We start from the raw sequence: 18778 nt of genomic DNA, 5'->3' as shown, positions 1-18778 counted from the left end.
GTAAGGGAAATTTCAGATGAACATTTCCGATCATTGAACTAAAACTTTAAACTTTATTCTCTTTCTCCAGATTAATGCCTATCCATTAAATACTTCTGGTATGTTTTTAAAATCAGACTTGCAGCATCTGTGGTATTTTGCTTTTGGCATCATGAACATTTCAGTGTGAGGAAAAAAGGTCAGTAAAGATGCTTTTAACTACAGTTGAGTGGAGACTAAATAACCATGTGCACATTTTCGTTAAGATCTCCTGAAGTGTTCGTAGTTCAGAACAATGACTAATGAGTTATTAAAGGAATCAAATGGAAAATTCCACACATTCCAATAATGACTGCAACAGCTCCAAACAATTATACTGCTATCCAAAATACCACAGTTTTGGAAAATAAAAATGAAAACTGTTGCAGTAATAACTCAGGAGAGTAAGTCCTATTATGGATTAGTCTGGACATCTATGTGTGAGGCCACAGGAGATGGGCTAGGTTTTAAATGAATACTTCTCATCTGAAGTTGACATGGAGAAGGTCATGGAAAGTAGGGAATTCAGGAAATAGAAGAATGATGTCTTGAAATGTATCAACATTATGAAACAAGGGACGTTGGCAGAGTTGAGGCACGTAAAGGTAGATAAATCCCAAAACCCTAACCAAATATATTGGATGTTGTGGGAAGAAAATGCTGGGGCCCGGGCAGAATTTTGGTACCTCTGTTGGCACTGGGGAACTTGTAATGGCCAGTGCTATGTCATTTTCCAAGAAAAGCTGCAAAGACAAATTAGGAAACTACAATAAGGCGAGTTGAATAGCAGTGGTGGGAATATTACTGGAGGAACTTCTGAGGGACAAGATCTATCCGCATTTGTAAAGGCCTGCACTAATCAGGAATAGTTCAGTCAGTCCATCATACTTAGTAGAAAAAATGAACACAATAACTTATAAGGAACCAAAGGCACAGCTATCAATAAGGGATATGTTGACAGACAGACAGACAGACATACTTTATTGATCCCGACGGAAATTGGGTTTCATTACAGTCGCACCAACCAAGAATAGTGAAGAAATATAGCAATATAAAACTACAAATAATTAAATAATAATAAGTTAATCATGCCAAGTGGAAATAAGTCCAGGACCAGCCTATTGGCTCAGAGTGTCTGACACTCCGAGGGAGGAGTTGTAAAGTCTGATGGCCACAGGTAGGAGTGACTTCCTATGATGCTCAGTGTTACATTTCGGTGGAATGAGTCTCTGGCTGAATGTACTCCTGTGCCTAACCAGTACATTATGGAGTGGATGAGAGTCATTGTCCAAGATGGCAGGCAACTTGAACAGCATCCTCCTTTCAGACACCACCGTCAGAGAGTCTGGTTCCACCCCCACAACACCAATGGCCTTATGAATGAGTTTGTTGATTCACTTCAGTTTGTTGATGTTACTTCAGCAAAAGGATTAAGTAATAGTTAACTGCTGACTGTGAGAGTCTTCAAAGAACAAACACAAGAAAGGAGCTTTGCAGATACTTTCAGTAAATTGCTATAAGAGTTTAAATACTGGTACAATACAATTGGAATGAGACATGTGAGATGTTCTATAAACAGTAAAGTCATTATTAGCACATTGTACCTGGACCTATTCAATTGCACATACCTGAACAAAGTTGCAGAAAATAAACAAAATCGCTCTCATTTTTTAAACAATACGTATGTAGGAATACTGGGATTTAGTAGCTGTTTTCCAAAATATCATTTAGGGTTTGCACACAATAGTGAGTTACTTGAGAGCTTTTCTAATTTAAGGATCTAGGGTTATTCTCTTTTGTCTGACGAAAGCATAAAGGAAGAGGACGTTAGAGTGGTAAGCAGATTAGTCTATATAAACTGAGACTATGACTGACTACATGATAACTCAGCACCCAAGTACTGCCAGGCACGTTTTCAAATCTGAAAAGGACGTGCAAAAATTCAGTAGAGGTGAGATCATAACTTCCATTTCTTTGCATCTTCAAATACCTTCCAAACCTTTGCCACACATTTCATGTTATAAAGTGATGTTAACAAGCACATATTTATTTAAAATAGATTCTTCTTTATGCAGCTGTGGCTCTCTGAGCTACACTTTAACCTGTTCGAGTATTGCGCTTTTGGAAACAAGCTGAGGACTGGAGATTGATTCTACAGCTTAGGACCCTAAAAATACAAAAAAAGAACTCAGCCAGCTGAGTCACATGGCAAGGCAGACCTGATGTGGGAAGGGATATTGTCAGGAAAAACTACTGCAAATTAATCCCTTGTGGCTGTATCATTCAATTAGATATTAATTCGATTCATTCACCTTTTGTTCAAATAATTATCAATCCCAGTTCTGTGATGTTTAGTTAACTTAGTCTCAGAACTTTACAGTGTGACCTGTTGATTCAGTTTTACTGACCTAATAAAACTTGCACACATCTTGCTGCAGATTCTCGACTCTATTCATCTCAACTAATGCACGTAGAGCTTGGGCCATAAAAAGTACAGCTTAAAATGTATAGCAACTATACAGTTTTTAAATAATTTATTATATTATACTGTCTTGGGCCAGATTTTTTCTCTCAAATGCACCCGTTCTTTTACACAGGTAAACGTGCTGTAAACAATAAAATCCAGTGTTTGAACCTTACTTAGCTACAGATTAATCAATAGCACAACTGCAGCCTGATCCTTACTCTTTCTTTCTTGCAGATTTTCTTTTTTCTTCATTGGCTTCATGGTTGGCATCTCTAAGTTTAACCTCAGGATCAGTGAGACTTGCTGGAATGATATCTAGTTCCAGATCTTTATTATCCTGGGAGGAACAAACCAAATCAAGAGCTGCATTATTAGACATAATTTCCCTTATTAACAATAAAATAGTGCAGATTCAATCTGGAAGCTTTGTAACTATAGGCTATGTGAAACTGACTGTCAATGAATGCCCTTATCAATAAGTGCCATTTTATGGCAGAGAACGGAGGGGCTGATATGAGTATTTGTGTCAAATTCATGGCCTTGAATGATCTTTCTAATATCCCCCCTGTGAATTTTTCAGAGGGGCAGACAGAAATCTCATATAGACACAAATACAAATACAAATACTTCATTGTCACCAAACAATTGATACTAGAGCGTACAATCATCACAGTGATATTTGTTTCTGCGCTTTGCGCTCTCTGACACATTGACAATTTTACAAACTCACAGCACAGTGGGGGTAATAGAACATAGAACATAGAATAGTACAGCACACTGCAGGCCCTTTGGCCCACAATGTTGTGCCGACCCCTCAAACCCTGCCGCCCATTAACTCCCCACCTTATATTCCTCCATATAATGGAGGGTTATTTTTGACAAATAATGTACTTTGTGCCTGGGAGCTTTACCATTCACTGGATGTTTTGAAGCGTGGAGCCAGACACTTAAACAAAGTACTCGCATCATTATTCATGCAATAATTGTGGGCAAGTGTTCTTGCATACCTCTGAAGTAATTCCAAGGCCCTTTTCCAGAAAGGATCTGTATTTCCCCATTCTTAATGAGAAATCTCGATAGCGTTTATCCACAGCTGTGACCCATTTCTTAATTTCACAGGCATGAGCATGTCCCTTCTCCACAAAACTATCAGCGAGCTGAATGATGAGTTTCACCTTCTCCTTGGTTTGCTGGGTAGAGAGAAATCATTGTATCAATATGGATGAAGACCTTTTGGTTCTTCCAAATCAGAAAGAATACATCTTCTTGAGCCCCTCTGAACTAGATGATTAGTTATGGAACATTTTTTATTTACCTTTGTGACCCTTCTGCACTTTGCAAACTTTCATTTTAGGATTATAATCTATTAACCATTCATCGCTTTAGAACTGACTCACATCCTCATTTATTAGTAAAAGATATCAGAAACATAAAACATAATATTTCAAAGCAGCTTAATACCATTTTAAGTTGCCATCCAAAGCAATAAAAAACAATACTTTGCTTGTGTTCTTAGCAACTAAGGTGGAATCTATTCTACCTGACCCATTGAAAATGTAGATTCACCAGAGGCAGAAGCACATAAAATGGCCTCAGAGAACAAACCGCCATGTAAGGCAGCATATAGAACTCAAGCTGTTCAAAGTGTTGCTAGCATCTTTTAATACTATTTTCCTTACACTGAAAAGTAATTGGAGAAGCTTTCAAAGTTCAAAGTACATTTATTATCAAAGTATGCATTTGCTTTTGAGTCCATAGCTTTGAAGCCAGTCACAGCCGATCCAGGAGCCTGATAGTTGCAGGCCACAGCCTCATTTAAAAAGAACAACCATAGAATAAAATAATAAGCTATTTAGTATCTCAAGCATATTCCAAAATTCAATCGATTGTGGAGAATTTATACCTGGTCTCGCACCACTGTTGATATCATCACTGAACAAAATTTTACTGATTTTAGTCTTGATGTAACATTAATGTTTTTTCTGGGGAAATTGAATAAACCAAAAATAAAATTACAGGACCATAATTCATCGAAAGTGGTATCACAGGTATAGAGGATCATAAAGAAAATGTTTTGCACATTGGCCTTCATAAATCAAAGTATTGAATACAAGAGATGGGATGTTATGTTGAAGTTGTATAAGACATTGGTGAGGCCTTATTTGAAGTATTGTGTGCTGTTTTGGTCACCTACCTACAGGAAATATGCAAATACAATTGAAGGAGTACAGAGAAAATTTACAAGGATGTTGGTGGTTCTGTAGGGCCTGAGATATATGGAAAGGTTAGATTGAATAGATTAGGACTGAGATATATGGAAAGGATAGATTGAGAGGTGATTTGATAGAGGTATGACTATGACTCTAAAGGAAAAGTAGAAAGAGCAGAAACATAAAGTTGTGAAAGACAGAGAAATGAAGGGTGTATTATCAGAATATCATCAAGAGGGTAGCTAGCATGAATGATGGGATATTAAGTCCCTGGTCAGGAAAACAAAGGACACATGGGTCAGGTACAGACAGCTGGGGTCATGTGAATCCCTGAAGGAGTACAAGGGATACAGAAATGTATTCGAGAAGGAGATCAGGAGGGTAAAGAGGGGGCATGGGATAACTTCGAGAGACAAGATTAAAGAAAATCTGAAGGTATTTTATTCAGGGAAAAAGACTAACTAGGAAGGGAATAGTGCCCCACAACAACCAAAGGGTTCACTTTTGTGTACAGCCGCAAGAGATGGGTAAGGTTCTTAATGAATATTTCATCTCTGTTTTTCATGGAATGAATTTCCAGTGCAAGTGGTGTATGCAAGATCCATTTCAATATTTAAGAGCAGTTTGGATAGGTACATACGGATATGGAGCACCATAGTCCTGGTGCAGGTTGATGGAAGTAGGCAGTTTAAATAGTATGGCATGAAGTAAATGGGCCAAAGGGCCTGTTTTTGTGCTGTATTTTTCTATGACTCTATAATGAGGAGAAATATATGAAGACCTCAAAACCAGGGAAAGTAAACAATGAGGTCCCAGGTACTGTCTGTATTACAGCAGAGGCAAACATGGATGTCTTGAAAGAAAGTCAAATCTCCAGGGCTTGACCAGGTGTCAGAAACGAGGGAAGAAATTGCAGGATACCTGCTGGAATATTTGCATCATTGTTAGCCCAGGTGAGGTGCAATTAACTGTAAAGTAGTCTTTATTTCCAAACAGCAGCAAAGAAAGCCCTGGAAACTAAAGGTCACTAAGTCTAACATCCTTGCTGGAGGGGATTCTGAGAGAAAAGATAGATGTATGCCAGGAGAGATAGGGGTTGATTACTGACAGTCAACATGGCTTTGTGCATGGGAGTCCAAGACTTATAAACTTAATTGAGTTTTTTGATGAGGCCACAAAGAAAGTTGATGAGGGCAGAGTGGTAGATGTGGACTTCAGTAAAGCCTTTGGTAGGGTTCCACATGTAACCTGCTTTGGAAGGTTAGATCACATGGAATTCAGGGAAAACTGGCTAATTTGATACCCAATGGTTTGATGATAGCAAGTTGTTCCTTGGAGTGGACGCCTAAGACTACTGGTCTGCCCCTGGAGTCAGTGCTGGGTCCATTGTTGGAGTGCCTAGTTAGTGAGTCTGCAGATGTCACTGAAATAGGTGGTACTGTGGACAATGAAGAAAGTTATCAAAAATTTCAGGGGAATCTCAATCAGCTGAATAAGTGGGCCAAAAAATGGCAAATGGAGTTTAATACAAAAAAAAATGTGAGGTGTTAACAGTTTGGAAAGTTACATCCGGATAAGATTTTCACAGTGAATGGCAGTGCCCTGGGGTGCATTGTAGAATAGATGGGCCTTTGGAGTACAAGTAACTGGTTACTGAAAGTTGAGTCACAGGCAGACAGGGTAATGAAGAAGGCTTTGGGCAATCTGGCTTTCATAAGTCAGGGCATTGAGTATAAAAGTTGGGAGATCATGGTGTGGTTATACATGACACTGGTGAGGATGCACTTGGAAAATCCTGTTCAGTTTTAATTGCACTGCTACAGGAAAAATGCTATTAAACGGGAAACATTTACACAGATGCTGCCAAGACTTGAGGGTTATAGGTAGAGGTTGGACAGGCTTGGACTTTATTCCTTAAAACACAGGAAGCTGAGAGGTGATCTAATATAAAATCATGGGGGGCATATATAGGATGAATACATTGAGTCTTTTCCCCTAGAGTCAGTGTTTCTAGAACCAGAGGGCAGAAGTTTAAGAAGAGAGGGGAAAGATTTAAGGGGAATTTGAGGGGCAACTTTTTACAAAAAGAGTGGTATCTGTGTGGAATCGACTGCCAGAATTCAATAACTACTCTTGAAAGACAGTTAGACAAGATAGATGGGAAAGTTTAGAAGGTTATGGGTCACATGCTAGGAAATGGGACTAGCTTGGGTGGGACATCACGGTCAGCATGCACCCGTTGGGCTGAAAAGCCTATTTCCATACTGTGTGACTTCATGAAACTGCTTTACCTCTGGGGTGCTGAGAAACAGCAGACACTCTCAGAGTGCACGTCATCACAAAATCAGTGAACCAGGTAAACACGTTAAAGCAGGGCTTAAGCTTTAGCAGGTATGCCTGACTGAATGAGGGCAGCCAAGTAGCCAGTAGTGATTTGCAGCGCAGACCAGCGACCCAGTAGTCACTCAAGAAGCAAAAGCGAGTCACAACACTGGCAACGCTGCATTAGCAAAGAGGCTACATGGGAATCAGGCCAGAGAGGCCAAATCTGATCTACCATCACTGTAAAGGAAAACGGGACAGAAATGACTGGCAAGGAGATCAGGTCCCAGGAATCACACCCACACCACTCAGCAAAAGCAGAACTGATAGAAACGGGGAATTAATAAAATTCTTATCTCTGAAATGATTACTATAATCTTAATATGCATACCATTCTGTTGAAAATGCACTCTTACAGTACCATCCTGTGGCAATGGTAAGTACTGCAATTATTGCTTACATGGTGCACATAGTGTCTTGATGATCAGTTGTACAACATAATTTTGGGTAAATATAATTGGACTAAAACACAGAAAATCTTGAGACTTTACTCTCATATACTTAGACAACATGCTTAATAAAAACGCAAGTATTTGACATAGTGATGAAATTACTTCAGCAAGCTATTTTAGCTGTTCTTGACAATCAAGGGAAAATTAACCGTCTCTTAATTTCAGGCAATTCCCGACTGAAGTCTGGGACTGTGGTATTCAAATCAGATGACCCCTGACCTATATGAGACATCAAAGTAGAGCCCTTGTAAAGCTATCAGAGATACAAGAGAGAATTCCAGTCCAAACCTGAGTACCAAACCAGTCAAAAGTTGTGACAAGTTACAAGCTGTAATGCAAACAGAATCGGGCAGCATCACCAACAGAACGTCCCTTCCTGATGATCCTAACACATTCTATGCAACCTTTGAACAGAAGTGGACTGGAATGCCACCAAACTCCCTGACAATCCCCAAAGCACTTGAAATAGAGTCACAGTTGAACAGTCTTCTGGGGAGTGAGCTTGTGGAAAGCATCTGGCCCGGATAGTGTTCACGGTGATGTCCTTAGATCCTGAACAGATCTGCTATTCGCAAGTTTCCAGTTCCCTATCCACAAGTTTGCAGATGATACCATGGTAGTGGGCTGTATTTCTAATAACAATAAGTCAGAGTACAAAAAGGAGATAAAGAGATAGAGGGCCTAGCGACATGTGTCATGATAACAAAATTTCCCTCCATGTCAATGATGCACTATCAATAACTCCAAAAGACTGGAAATAGAGTAAATAGTGAAAGGTTTTTATTAGCAGTAAAATGGACCACGTCCATGCTGGATGACCGTCCTGGACTGAGGGAGGAGCAGTGCCCCAATCGCCTTTATACAGGGGTCTGTGGGAGGAGCCACAGGAGCACACAGCAGAGGGGCGTATCCAGGTATGTCCAGACAGATAACCCAGTTACAACCTATATACATGACTTACCACAGTCAACTAAACAAAAGAGCTTGTCATTGACTTCAGGAAGAAAGGTGGTGCAAAAGTTCCTTTTTACATTAACAGTGCTGAGGTCAAGTGAGCTGAGAACTTCAAGTTTATAGGAGTGAACATCACCAATATCGATGATCTGTCCTGGTCCATCCACATAGATGAAACAGCAAAGAAAACTCATCAATGCTCCACACGGTTCAGCACATGGAAATCAGCCTCCCCTCCATTGAGTCTGTCTACACTTCTCTCTGGCTCAGTAAAATGTCCAATATACTGTGATCAAAGATCCCACCCATCCTGGGCATTCTCTCTTCTCCTATTTCCCATCTGACAGAAGATCGAAAAGCCTGAAAGCATGTACCCCCAAGCTCAAGGACAGCTTCTGCCCTGCTGTTATAATATTTCCCGTGTATGATAAAACAGTTTCCTGACCTTGCAATTTCTCTGTAACATTTCATTCTGCTTTTACCTTTTTACGCCTGTAATGAAAAGATCTGTATGGACATAATGCAAGTCCAGTTTTTCACTGCACTTTGGTACATGTGACAATAAAAACTGATTTACCAATTTGCTAGTTGTGGGTATACACTGAATGTCAGCCACATGAAATTGTCTGACCAGTTCTTCGCTGACTGTGAAATGTGGCATTGATTTATGGTGATTAAACTAAATTCCATAACACATAAAATGGCGTAAGATACTGCCAACACCAGAAAACTGAAAAAAAAAGGAAAAAGAAACCTACATTTATATGGTATCGCGCCTGCATCTAAATATATTGAACTTTTGAACTGGAGTCACCTTTGTAATATGGAACACATCTAATAGGATTAACTTGCATTCTACTGTCCCTTTCTGCTATGATAAAATGCACATGCAGAGCCTGTGATGGATATTGTGGGTAGGCAGCAGGGGGACTGTGTAAAACGTATCCAAGTTATCTAAATAAATAATACCCATTATACTTGAAGTGAGAAAGTCTTTACCTGTTAATAAAAAAACAAAGTAGCGGAGATGAATTAGGCCAGGCAGCAATTGTGGAGGGAGGAAGAGAATTTACATTTCAAGTCAGTGACCTTTCATCAGAATATGTCAGCTGTATTTCTCTCATTAGATGATGCTGACCTGCTGAGTTCTCCCAGCATTTCCTTCTCTATTGCTTCCTGATCTTGTTCACACACGCGGGCACACATACAGTCTTCAGTTAGAAAAGGAAAATTAGGTTAAAAAAATACTGCAGCTGTTCCCATGCTAATCAGATGAAAAGGTCACCTTGCAGACTCCATGTTTGGATAGAAGTAGAAGTCTATCAGTATGTCTATCAAGTTTGTTTCACTCAACTGATTCCATAGTTTAAATTTACTTCATAGCTGCTAATGGCATTTATAATATTCAAGAGTATTTAAATGCAAGAATGACAATTGATCTAATACATTGTGATGCCCATGGAACAACAGGTGTCCAAGGGATGTTAAAAAGAAGTTTCAAGATTGTTTAATGGCATTTCCTGTACACAGATGTAAAGAGAACAAAATAATTGTTACTCCAGATCAATTGCAGCATAAAAAAGCACAAAAGATAAAGAACACAATAATAATAAACACACATACACACACACACACACACACACACACACAGACACACACACACACACACACACACACACACACACACACACACACACACACACACACTAAATACAAATACATAAGATAGCTTATATACATAGATGGATTGTATGTCCATAAAGTGATGCGAGGCTGTAGATGAGGATTGTCAGGGCCGGGGGAATGGCAGATGCTATGGCATTTGTCGTAGAGTGGCTCTGTCAGTGAGTGTCCTGTGTAGCGGGAATAGAGTTTTTGATAAGTGCCATTATCAGCCGTTCTAAACACTTCATGGTGATTGGCGTAAGTGCCACTGGGCGGTAGTCATTTTGTTCTGAAAGTGTAGAGTTCTTTGGTACAGGAATGATGGTGGCTGATTTGAAGCATGTGGGGACAACAGCCTGAATGAATGAAGTGTTGAAGATGTCCGTGAAGACATCAGTGAGCTGGTGTGACACTCCCTGAGTACTCACCCAGGGGTGGCTAGTCCAGCTGCTATTGGTGTTAACTCTCTGCAGAGTTCTTCTCACATCTGCTGATGTTACAGACAGTGGCTGCTCACCTGGGAGGGGTTAAGCTTTTGTGGCTGTCATCGTGTTGCATGGCTTGAAATGTGTATAAAAGATGTTTAGAGCATCAGGGAGGGAGGCGTCACTGGTGCAGACAACACGGTTTTTCCTCGTGTAGTCAGTAATAGTCTTGATGCCCAGCCACATAAGCTGGGGATCATTATCAAACAGGTGCTCCTGAATCTTGAATCTTGAATCCAGAAAAAATAAGCAGCTATAAAATGGCAAGGGTTGGTGCAAAGAATCAATGAATGAGAGAAAATATTGATCTCTGCCCATTCCAAGATATGAATTGTGGAGAATTGTTATATTATGAGAATGATGTGGACCATACACATAATATTACAATTACCTGAAAACACACCACAGCTTTAAGCTTGTTCAATGTATATGCCCTCAGTAAGGCTGAAGTAAAAATGATCAGAACACTGAAACTGTAACTTTCAGCAAGTTAAAACTGGAAATTAAGATCCTGATATAATAAAAGGATTAATATTACCACACAAAGCACTGTATTGAAGTAAAATAGGGGACAGTGTACAGAAAAATTGCCAAAGCCATATCTGGTCTCCAGCAGTTGACCAATTAATTGGAAATGTGGCACTTCAATGGATGCAGAGTGAAATAAAGGAACCATGAACAAATGGAGAGACTCGAAGCATTGAATCAGGCAGCTCGTTGCTGGGGTGACCAGCCTACAGAACGTGTGCCAGATGACACAGTGCAAGGTCTGTGATTAAATTGCATTCAACGGTGGTGGGGGGTTGCTGCTGAAGGGCAATAGAATGCAAGTAAAGGAAAAGGTCAGTTACCTTTTCCCTAATGTCTCTAATTGCCTTAAAGTGGCTTAACTGTTTTAATGGATCATATTTCTGAAACAAAAGTAAATAAAACTTTAAATTATATACTTAATTTTTAATAATTTTAAAATCTTTTAGAATGTTGGCAATTAGCAGATGGAGTGTCTAAAACTATTCAACTGATAAAAATCAGTTGAATTCATAGTGAAAAAAGATAAAACAATTAGATTATTGGTGTAACGCACAAAGTGCTGGAGGAACTCCACAAGTCAGGCAGAACCTATGGAAGGGACTAAACAGCTGGCATTTCGGGCTGAGATGCTTCATCAAGACGGGAAAGCAAGGGGGGAGAAACCAGAACAAGAAGGTGGGAGAAGGGAAGGAGTACAAGCTGGCAGGTGATGGGTGAAACCAAATGAGGGTGAAGGCGGGTAGTGAACACTACCTGTGAACAGAACCTGGAAGATGATAGTTGGGAGAGGTAAATGGCTGAAGGAAAAGGAATCCGATGGAACAGGGTGGTGGGCCATGGAAGAAAGGGAACAGAAGGAGGTGATGGGCAGGTGAGGAGAAGGGAAGGGGTGAGAGGAAAACCAGAAAGGGGAAGGATTGGAGTTTCTGCAAATGCTATCTGTTGGTGCTTCCAAAAATTTATTATTTTCCCAGTTTAGTGTCATGAGGTTGCACATAAAATTGGAAACCAATTAAAAAATACTCTGACGGAAAATACATCTAAAAGGTATGTCATTGTGAAATGATTTTACTACTTTTTTTTAATTTAAGGCAGCATTACAGAGAATATTCTGGCATAATGACTCAAATATTCAGTTTTAGTGTATTAGTGGATTATTGTAATAAGTTCTTTTTTGGGGGGGCTACTTTGGACAACATAATGCTTATTCCTTTTTTTTAATCAAAATTGTAAAACTTCCCTAAAAACTACAGAAAGTTAAATTACATTCCAACAACTGAAGCTTTAAGTGTCTCCTGAAAACAGAAAGATTCAAGGAAACTAACAAAATGTTTATCAGCACACTCTATCAATGTAAAAATCTGGGTATTTGTTTTATCAACTTGATCAAATATGGATTATAATCCATTTTGAAATATCTGCTGGTGGAGATGTTGAAAACTTGCTGGCCCAGACCTTTCCTGTGGATTGGCAAATGGTCTGAGCTTTCCTTTTACCTGCCATGAAGTCCGCTTGGAGTGGGTCCCTGGGTGCATTCTCCCTCCAAGAAATAGACTGGCAATTAATAGACAAAACTCTTGTTTAATGCTGTTGGATGCTGCCCTCAGGAATGCTTTGACAACCAGATAGGCCTTTGACATGCACGTTCGAAAATTATTGAAAACTATGAAAACTGAAGTCAATCCTATAAACACTTGAAAAGCAAGAATAATTAAGAACATTTATATCAACTGAACAAAGTCAACAACCGAAGTACTTCATAATTGTACTTCTGTCCTCAGATATTTTTCCCAAAGAAATCAATAGGTCTTTTGGAATTTCCCAGTTAAGAAGAGTTCAGGACAGCAGCATCAAGACCAGTGATTGCCTGAAAAGTTCAGGTCTTCTTTCTCTGTATAGTGCCCCTGACCTTTTCCTGGTTACATAGCTGAAAAGTGGCAGTTATATAAGTGGAAAATCCTGACAGTTACCAGGAGGAACAATTTATTTATTCTTACCTTGGCAGAAATCCTGAATTCACTATATTCTGTCATAAGATCCTGAGTTTCTTTTGTAGTTTCCCCAGCAGAGGTGTGGGTGGAAAGATAATATTCGCCTGTTTCTTGGATCCAGTCCAAAGCCTGTTGGGTTTAGGAGGAACAGCATTAACTTGAATGTCCTACTTAAAACTACAATATTCTCTTCCCAAGCACAGTATTGGATTGTCTATGTAATCCTCCTGTCAACCTTTACACTGCAAAATAAAATCAGAGTTATACAGAATCAAATGGGAAAATGGAATTACAGAAAGCACAAAGCACACTCCTGTGTGTGAAGCACTGTGTTGAACTTTGCAGCTTTTTATAACAAGTCCTCCCCTTTCCTTAGAAATGATTTGATATTTACATACAACAATATGCAAGTTAAAAATGTTTCTGTGGTGTTTCTAGGAGTACACAGGGACTTTATTCCTAGATGATGGTTTTCCATCTATATACCTTAATTACGACTGATCTCATCAAAGTTAGGATATGCAAAGCAGTTTTTATATTCTGAGATGGAAGTATTGCTGGAGTGGATTTAAAAGAATATAAAAGTTTTACTAAGATTTTATTGGAACACCAATCATTGAATAACAACGATGAAGGATCAGATCAAAATGGGTTGAATACACATACCTGTTTGGCACTTCTTTCGAACACCACGTACTGTTGGCATTCATCTAACCTCCTCTTTTTCATCGTCCAGAAGTGAAGGACTCTGTTTTCCCTCTGCAGCAACTCACTCAGAATAGCTGCACAAGCAAACAAAAACACTGTTTTATTCTCAGATTCTGACAGGCTGTGGCACTAAATGCTTTCAAATGCTGAGAACATTGAAAACGAAGCAACCTCAATAGAGTGAGGCAGGAGGAGTTACCATCTGGAAATTCAGAGGCAGAGATCAAGTAATTTAGAGGTTGGCATTTTCTGAAAATGTAAGGTATTGCAGGGTGGATCAAAAATTCCTCTAATCATACATTTCCAGGTGAAAACATTTAACTGGACAGTTTTCAACAACAGGTCTTCATCATATTTAAGATTAGAAAATTAAAAGACACAGTACATGTAGAATGTGAAGCCAAAACTATAATGTTTATGAATCAAAATGAACACAAATATTATTATTCCTTTGGCGCCAAACAATTGTAATGGCAACTGTACTCAAAATGGAAACTATTTTCTGAAATGATACTTGCAGATTAGAAATGACTCATTCGTTGTATCGAAATCCAGTCCTACCTTTAACTTGCTGCTCGGGGCCTCTCATGTGAGCAGCCACTCCAGGCGTGCTCACGTTGTTTCTGTGGATGTACTTCAGAAACACCTCGGCATTCCTACGTGCCAGAGTGCAAGCCTGCGAATGCACAATGAGGTGATTATTCACCACTGCCTATTGCTATTCATGTCTCCCTCAAACCAATCTTACCAGCCACTGCTGAACCTATCACTCAATGTCAAAAACAGAGACAGGTATTTATTGATTTGTTGGGGGGGGTGGTGCACTGGGAATTGATGATGAGGTGGTAGATGGTGGTAGGCAGGGAGAAAGCAGCAGTTCCTGTAATACTCAAATAGAATCAGATGGGGTGCTGAGAATGGAGAAAGATGCAGAGGAAAGGAGTCAGCTGACATAGGCATCCAATGACACTACGTCAAAATGTGCAAAGGCATTAGTTATTGAGTTGAGATATTGTTCGAGGAACCTATTTGTAATTTTCAAGTACAAATGGCTGGAAGAATCTTTGGAGGGTGATTCATGGAAATGCCTGCTTGGCCTTGGCTTCAGCTGCCTAGCAGTGCTCAATAAAGCGAGGACAGCTCATAGTTCAAAGTTCAAAGTACATTCCCTATCAGGTATGTATACTCTATACACCTTGAGATTCATCTCCCTACAGGCAGCCACAAAACAAAGAAACCCAAACAGAACCTATTAAAAAAAGACCATCAAATACCCAATTTGCACCTAAAAAGAACAAATTGTACAAAGAGCAATAAAAAGCAAGCAAACAACATTCAGAATTGAAGTTCACGAAAGTCAGTTCATAGCTGTGAAGCCAGTCATCATGGCAGCCAGGCGGGGAGCCCATTAATTTGCAGGCCACAGCCTCAGTTCAGTGCAGAGATGAGTAAACTTCACCAAGAAGTGAGCTGAACACCAGCCTGTCGCTCACCTTGACCTGACATCCTGACTTTTTCAATCTGGCCTGTGCTTAAATCAGCCAAACATCGTCTCGTTCCTGGCTCTTGGACCTGGGCCCTGCTGCTTCGATAAACTTTCAGGCCCGAGCTTGCTAACTATGTTACTCCTTTAATGTGGTTTTGTCAGAACTTCCCATCACCGTGAAGATGCCATGAACTTAAAACTTCTGATATTTTATTAATATTAATGGAATGAAAAGGGTTCAAATTGTTATTGGTGAAAATGGTACAATTATTTGTCCTAATTTCAGCATAATAGACATTCTAGTGGCTTGAATTCTTTTTATTTAGTGATGAAAAACTCAAAAGGAAGTTGCCTAAAAAGACTTTGCAACCTTTTTAATGTAGACTTCCCCTTCCAGTGTGTTTGCCAGAATCAAGGGATCTCTCCGATCCACCAACAGTGATCTCATGCAACTGATGACCGGGCAATTGCTCCACAGAAATATGACAGGGGGCAAACCAGAAAAGAATGGACATAACAGGAAGAACAGCAACATTCTTAATTGATATTTAGAAGGGACAGGAGAATGCTGGGAAGGGGAATTATGGCAGACTTCTCAGAGATTCATCACCAATTAGTAAACCATTTATATTTTAGCAGCTGCACAAGATCACTTCCAATGTTTGAGTCTCTTGGACCATAAGACACTGGAGTATGAGCAAGCCATTCGTCCTATCAAGACTGCTCTGCCATTTCAGCCATCTATCCTAGCTCAGCATGGATAGCGGAGTTGCCAGGCAGGATAGTTGAATGCTCCTCTCACAGGATGTGGGAAGGCAGGGAGACCTCCAGTGTTCCAGACATCTACAATTGTGAGAAGTGCATCCAGCTGCAGCTTCTAGCAAACTGTGTTAAGGAGCTGGAACTGAATGAACTCTGGGTTATTCGGGAGGCTGAAGAGGTGATAAATATAACATATAGAGAGATAGTTACACCCAAGGTGCAGGACACAGGAAACTGGGTGACAGTCAGGAATGGGAAAGGGGTTAAGGTGCCATGGCAGAGTACCTCTGTGGCCATTTCCCTCAACAAAAGGTGTATCACATTGGATACCATTGGGGGGGGGGGAATGATCCAACAGAGGAAAGTCAAAGTGGTTGAGCCTCTGGCATTGAGTCTGCCTCTGTGACTCAGAAGGAAAGGGGGAAGAAAAGACATACTGTGATGATAGGGGATTCATTAGTTAGGGGAATGGACAGGAGGTTCAGTGGGTGAGAATGAGTTTCCTGGATGGTATGTTGCCTCCCAGATGCCAGGCTCCAGGGTACCAGTGACATGGGTAGGGTGAGAGACAAGGTTCTGCACAGTGGGGTTCAGGAAGGAAGGTACTAAGTTAAAGGGCAGGACACCCAGGGTTGTGATCTCAAGATTGCTACCCGTGCCACTAGCTAGTGAGGCCAGAGCTAGGAAGATTATACAGTTTAATATGTGGCTAAGGAGGGAGGGTACAAGATTTTTGGATCATTGGGCTCTCTTCCAGGGAAGGTGGGACTTGTACAAAAGGGACAGTTTGCACCTGAACTGGAGTGGGTTTAACATCCTAGTGGGAAGGTCTGTTAGTGCTGCATGGTGGAAATGCAGAGGGATGGGAACCAGAGTGCCAGAATGGTTAGTGGAGAGGTTGTGAGGCAGATGTTGGTAAGACCTCAGACAAAGTCAGGAATCAAAAGGTTGAGCATAGTGTGACTAGTGTCCTGAGCTGTGTATATTTCAATGCAAGAAGTATCGTAGGAAAGGTGGATAATAGTGCTGAAGATGAGGTTGCTGCTTTACACCAGAGGCAATGTGTAGTGAGGAGAGGCTGTTGATAGGGCAAAATAGGTTGAAGGTCGATGAACCTGCAGCACAGCTGCAGATTGGAGGGTTGTAGGCATCATGAATCATGGCTGAAAGAAGATTATAGCTGTGGAGCTTAATATCCAAGGATACACATTGTATTGAAAGGTCAGGCAAGAAGGCATGATGCTCTGTTGGTAAAAAATGAAATCAAATTATTAGAAAGATGGTCAGAAGGTTGGAAGTGGCCTTTTCTGGTTGGCTGCCGGTGACTAGCAGTGTTCCTCAGGAGTCACTATTGGGACCACTACTTTTCACATTGTTTGTCAATGATTTGGATAATGGAATTCATGGCTTTGTGGCAAAGTTTGCAGATGATACAAAGATAGCTAGAGGGGTAGGTAGTGCTGAGGAAGCTTTGTGATTGCAGTAGTACTTAGACAAATTGGAAGAATAGGTAAAAAGGTTGCTGATGGAATACAGTAATGGGAAATGTACAATCATGTATTTTGGTAAAAGGAACAATAGTGCAAACTATTATCTAAATGGGGAGAAGGTTCAAACATCAGAGGTGCAGGGGTACTTAGGAGTCCTTGTGCAAGATTCTGAGAAGGTTAATTTACAGGTTGGGCCTGTGGTTAAAAAAGGCAAATGCAATGTTGGCATTTATTTCAAGTGGAATAGAATATAAAAGCAAGGAGATAATGCTGATACTTTATGATGAACTGGTCAGGTTGCACTTGGTATTGTCAACAGAATTGGGCCCCATATCTCAATATCTCAGAAGGAATGTGTAGTTGTGAGAGAGAGTTCAGAGGAGGTTCACAAAGATGATTCTGGGAATGAAGGGGTTAACATATGAAGAGTGTTTGGCAGCTTTGGGCCTGTAGTCACTGGAATTTAGAAGAATGCCGGGGGTGGGGGGGGGGGGGGATCTCATTGAAACCTACTGAATATTGAAAGGACTAGATAGGGTTGAGATGGAAAGGATGTTTCCTATGGTGGAGGTACGCAGTACTAGAGGGCACGGCCTCAAAATTGAGGGGTGACCCTTTATAACAGAGGTAAGAAGGATTTTTTAGCCAGAGAGTAGTAAATCTGTGGAATGCTCTGGCACAGATTATGATGGAGGCCAAATCCATGGGGATATTTAAGGTGGAAGCTGATTGTTTCCTGATCGGTCAGGACATCAAAGGATATGTGAGAAGACAGGTGTATGGGGTTGAGTGGGATCTGGGATCAGCAATGATAGAATGGCGGAGCAGACTCAATAGGCTAAATGACCTAATTCTAGTTGTATGTCTTATGGTTTTACAGTCTGATCATTGTGGATGCAGCTAAGGAATTGCAAGAATTGGCTGTTTGGATAAAAAATTGGCTTAAAGGAAGAAAGCAGAGGGTAGTTGTGGAAGGAAAGTATTCTGCCCTGGAGGTTGGTGACTAGTGGAGTGCCGCAGGGATCTGTCCTGGGACCCCTGCTATTTGTGATTTTTATAAATGACCTGGATGTAGAGGCGGAAGGATACGCGAGTAAATTTGTGGAAGACACGAAGATTGGAGGAGTTGTGGATGGAGCTGTAGGTTGCAAAGAGCAAAAATTTGTGGGAAATTAAA

At 40.4% G+C, this 18778-nt stretch overlaps 1 protein-coding gene across 1 annotated transcript in view; it reads right to left on the bottom strand.

Moving 5' to 3' along the window:
* The window catches only part of kalrna (kalirin RhoGEF kinase a), a 705069-nt gene that overhangs the window by 277580 nt on the left and 408711 nt on the right, over positions 1–18778 (bottom strand). The window contains exons 19-23 of the mRNA XM_059966562.1: positions 14425–14539; positions 13822–13937; positions 13162–13284; positions 3493–3675; positions 2704–2822 (exon numbers count right to left, since the gene is read on the bottom strand). Of these exons, the coding sequence (XP_059822545.1) occupies positions 2704–2822; positions 3493–3675; positions 13162–13284; positions 13822–13937; positions 14425–14539 (656 nt within the window). The remainder of the gene's footprint in view (positions 1–2703; positions 2823–3492; positions 3676–13161; positions 13285–13821; positions 13938–14424; positions 14540–18778) is intronic.

This window comes from Hypanus sabinus, chromosome 4 (genome assembly GCF_030144855.1).
Source record: "Hypanus sabinus isolate sHypSab1 chromosome 4, sHypSab1.hap1, whole genome shotgun sequence".
Lineage (NCBI taxonomy): Eukaryota > Metazoa > Chordata > Chondrichthyes > Myliobatiformes > Dasyatidae > Hypanus > Hypanus sabinus.
Note: the sequence above shows the minus strand (reverse complement) of the source record. Positions and strands in the feature narration are given on the sequence as shown.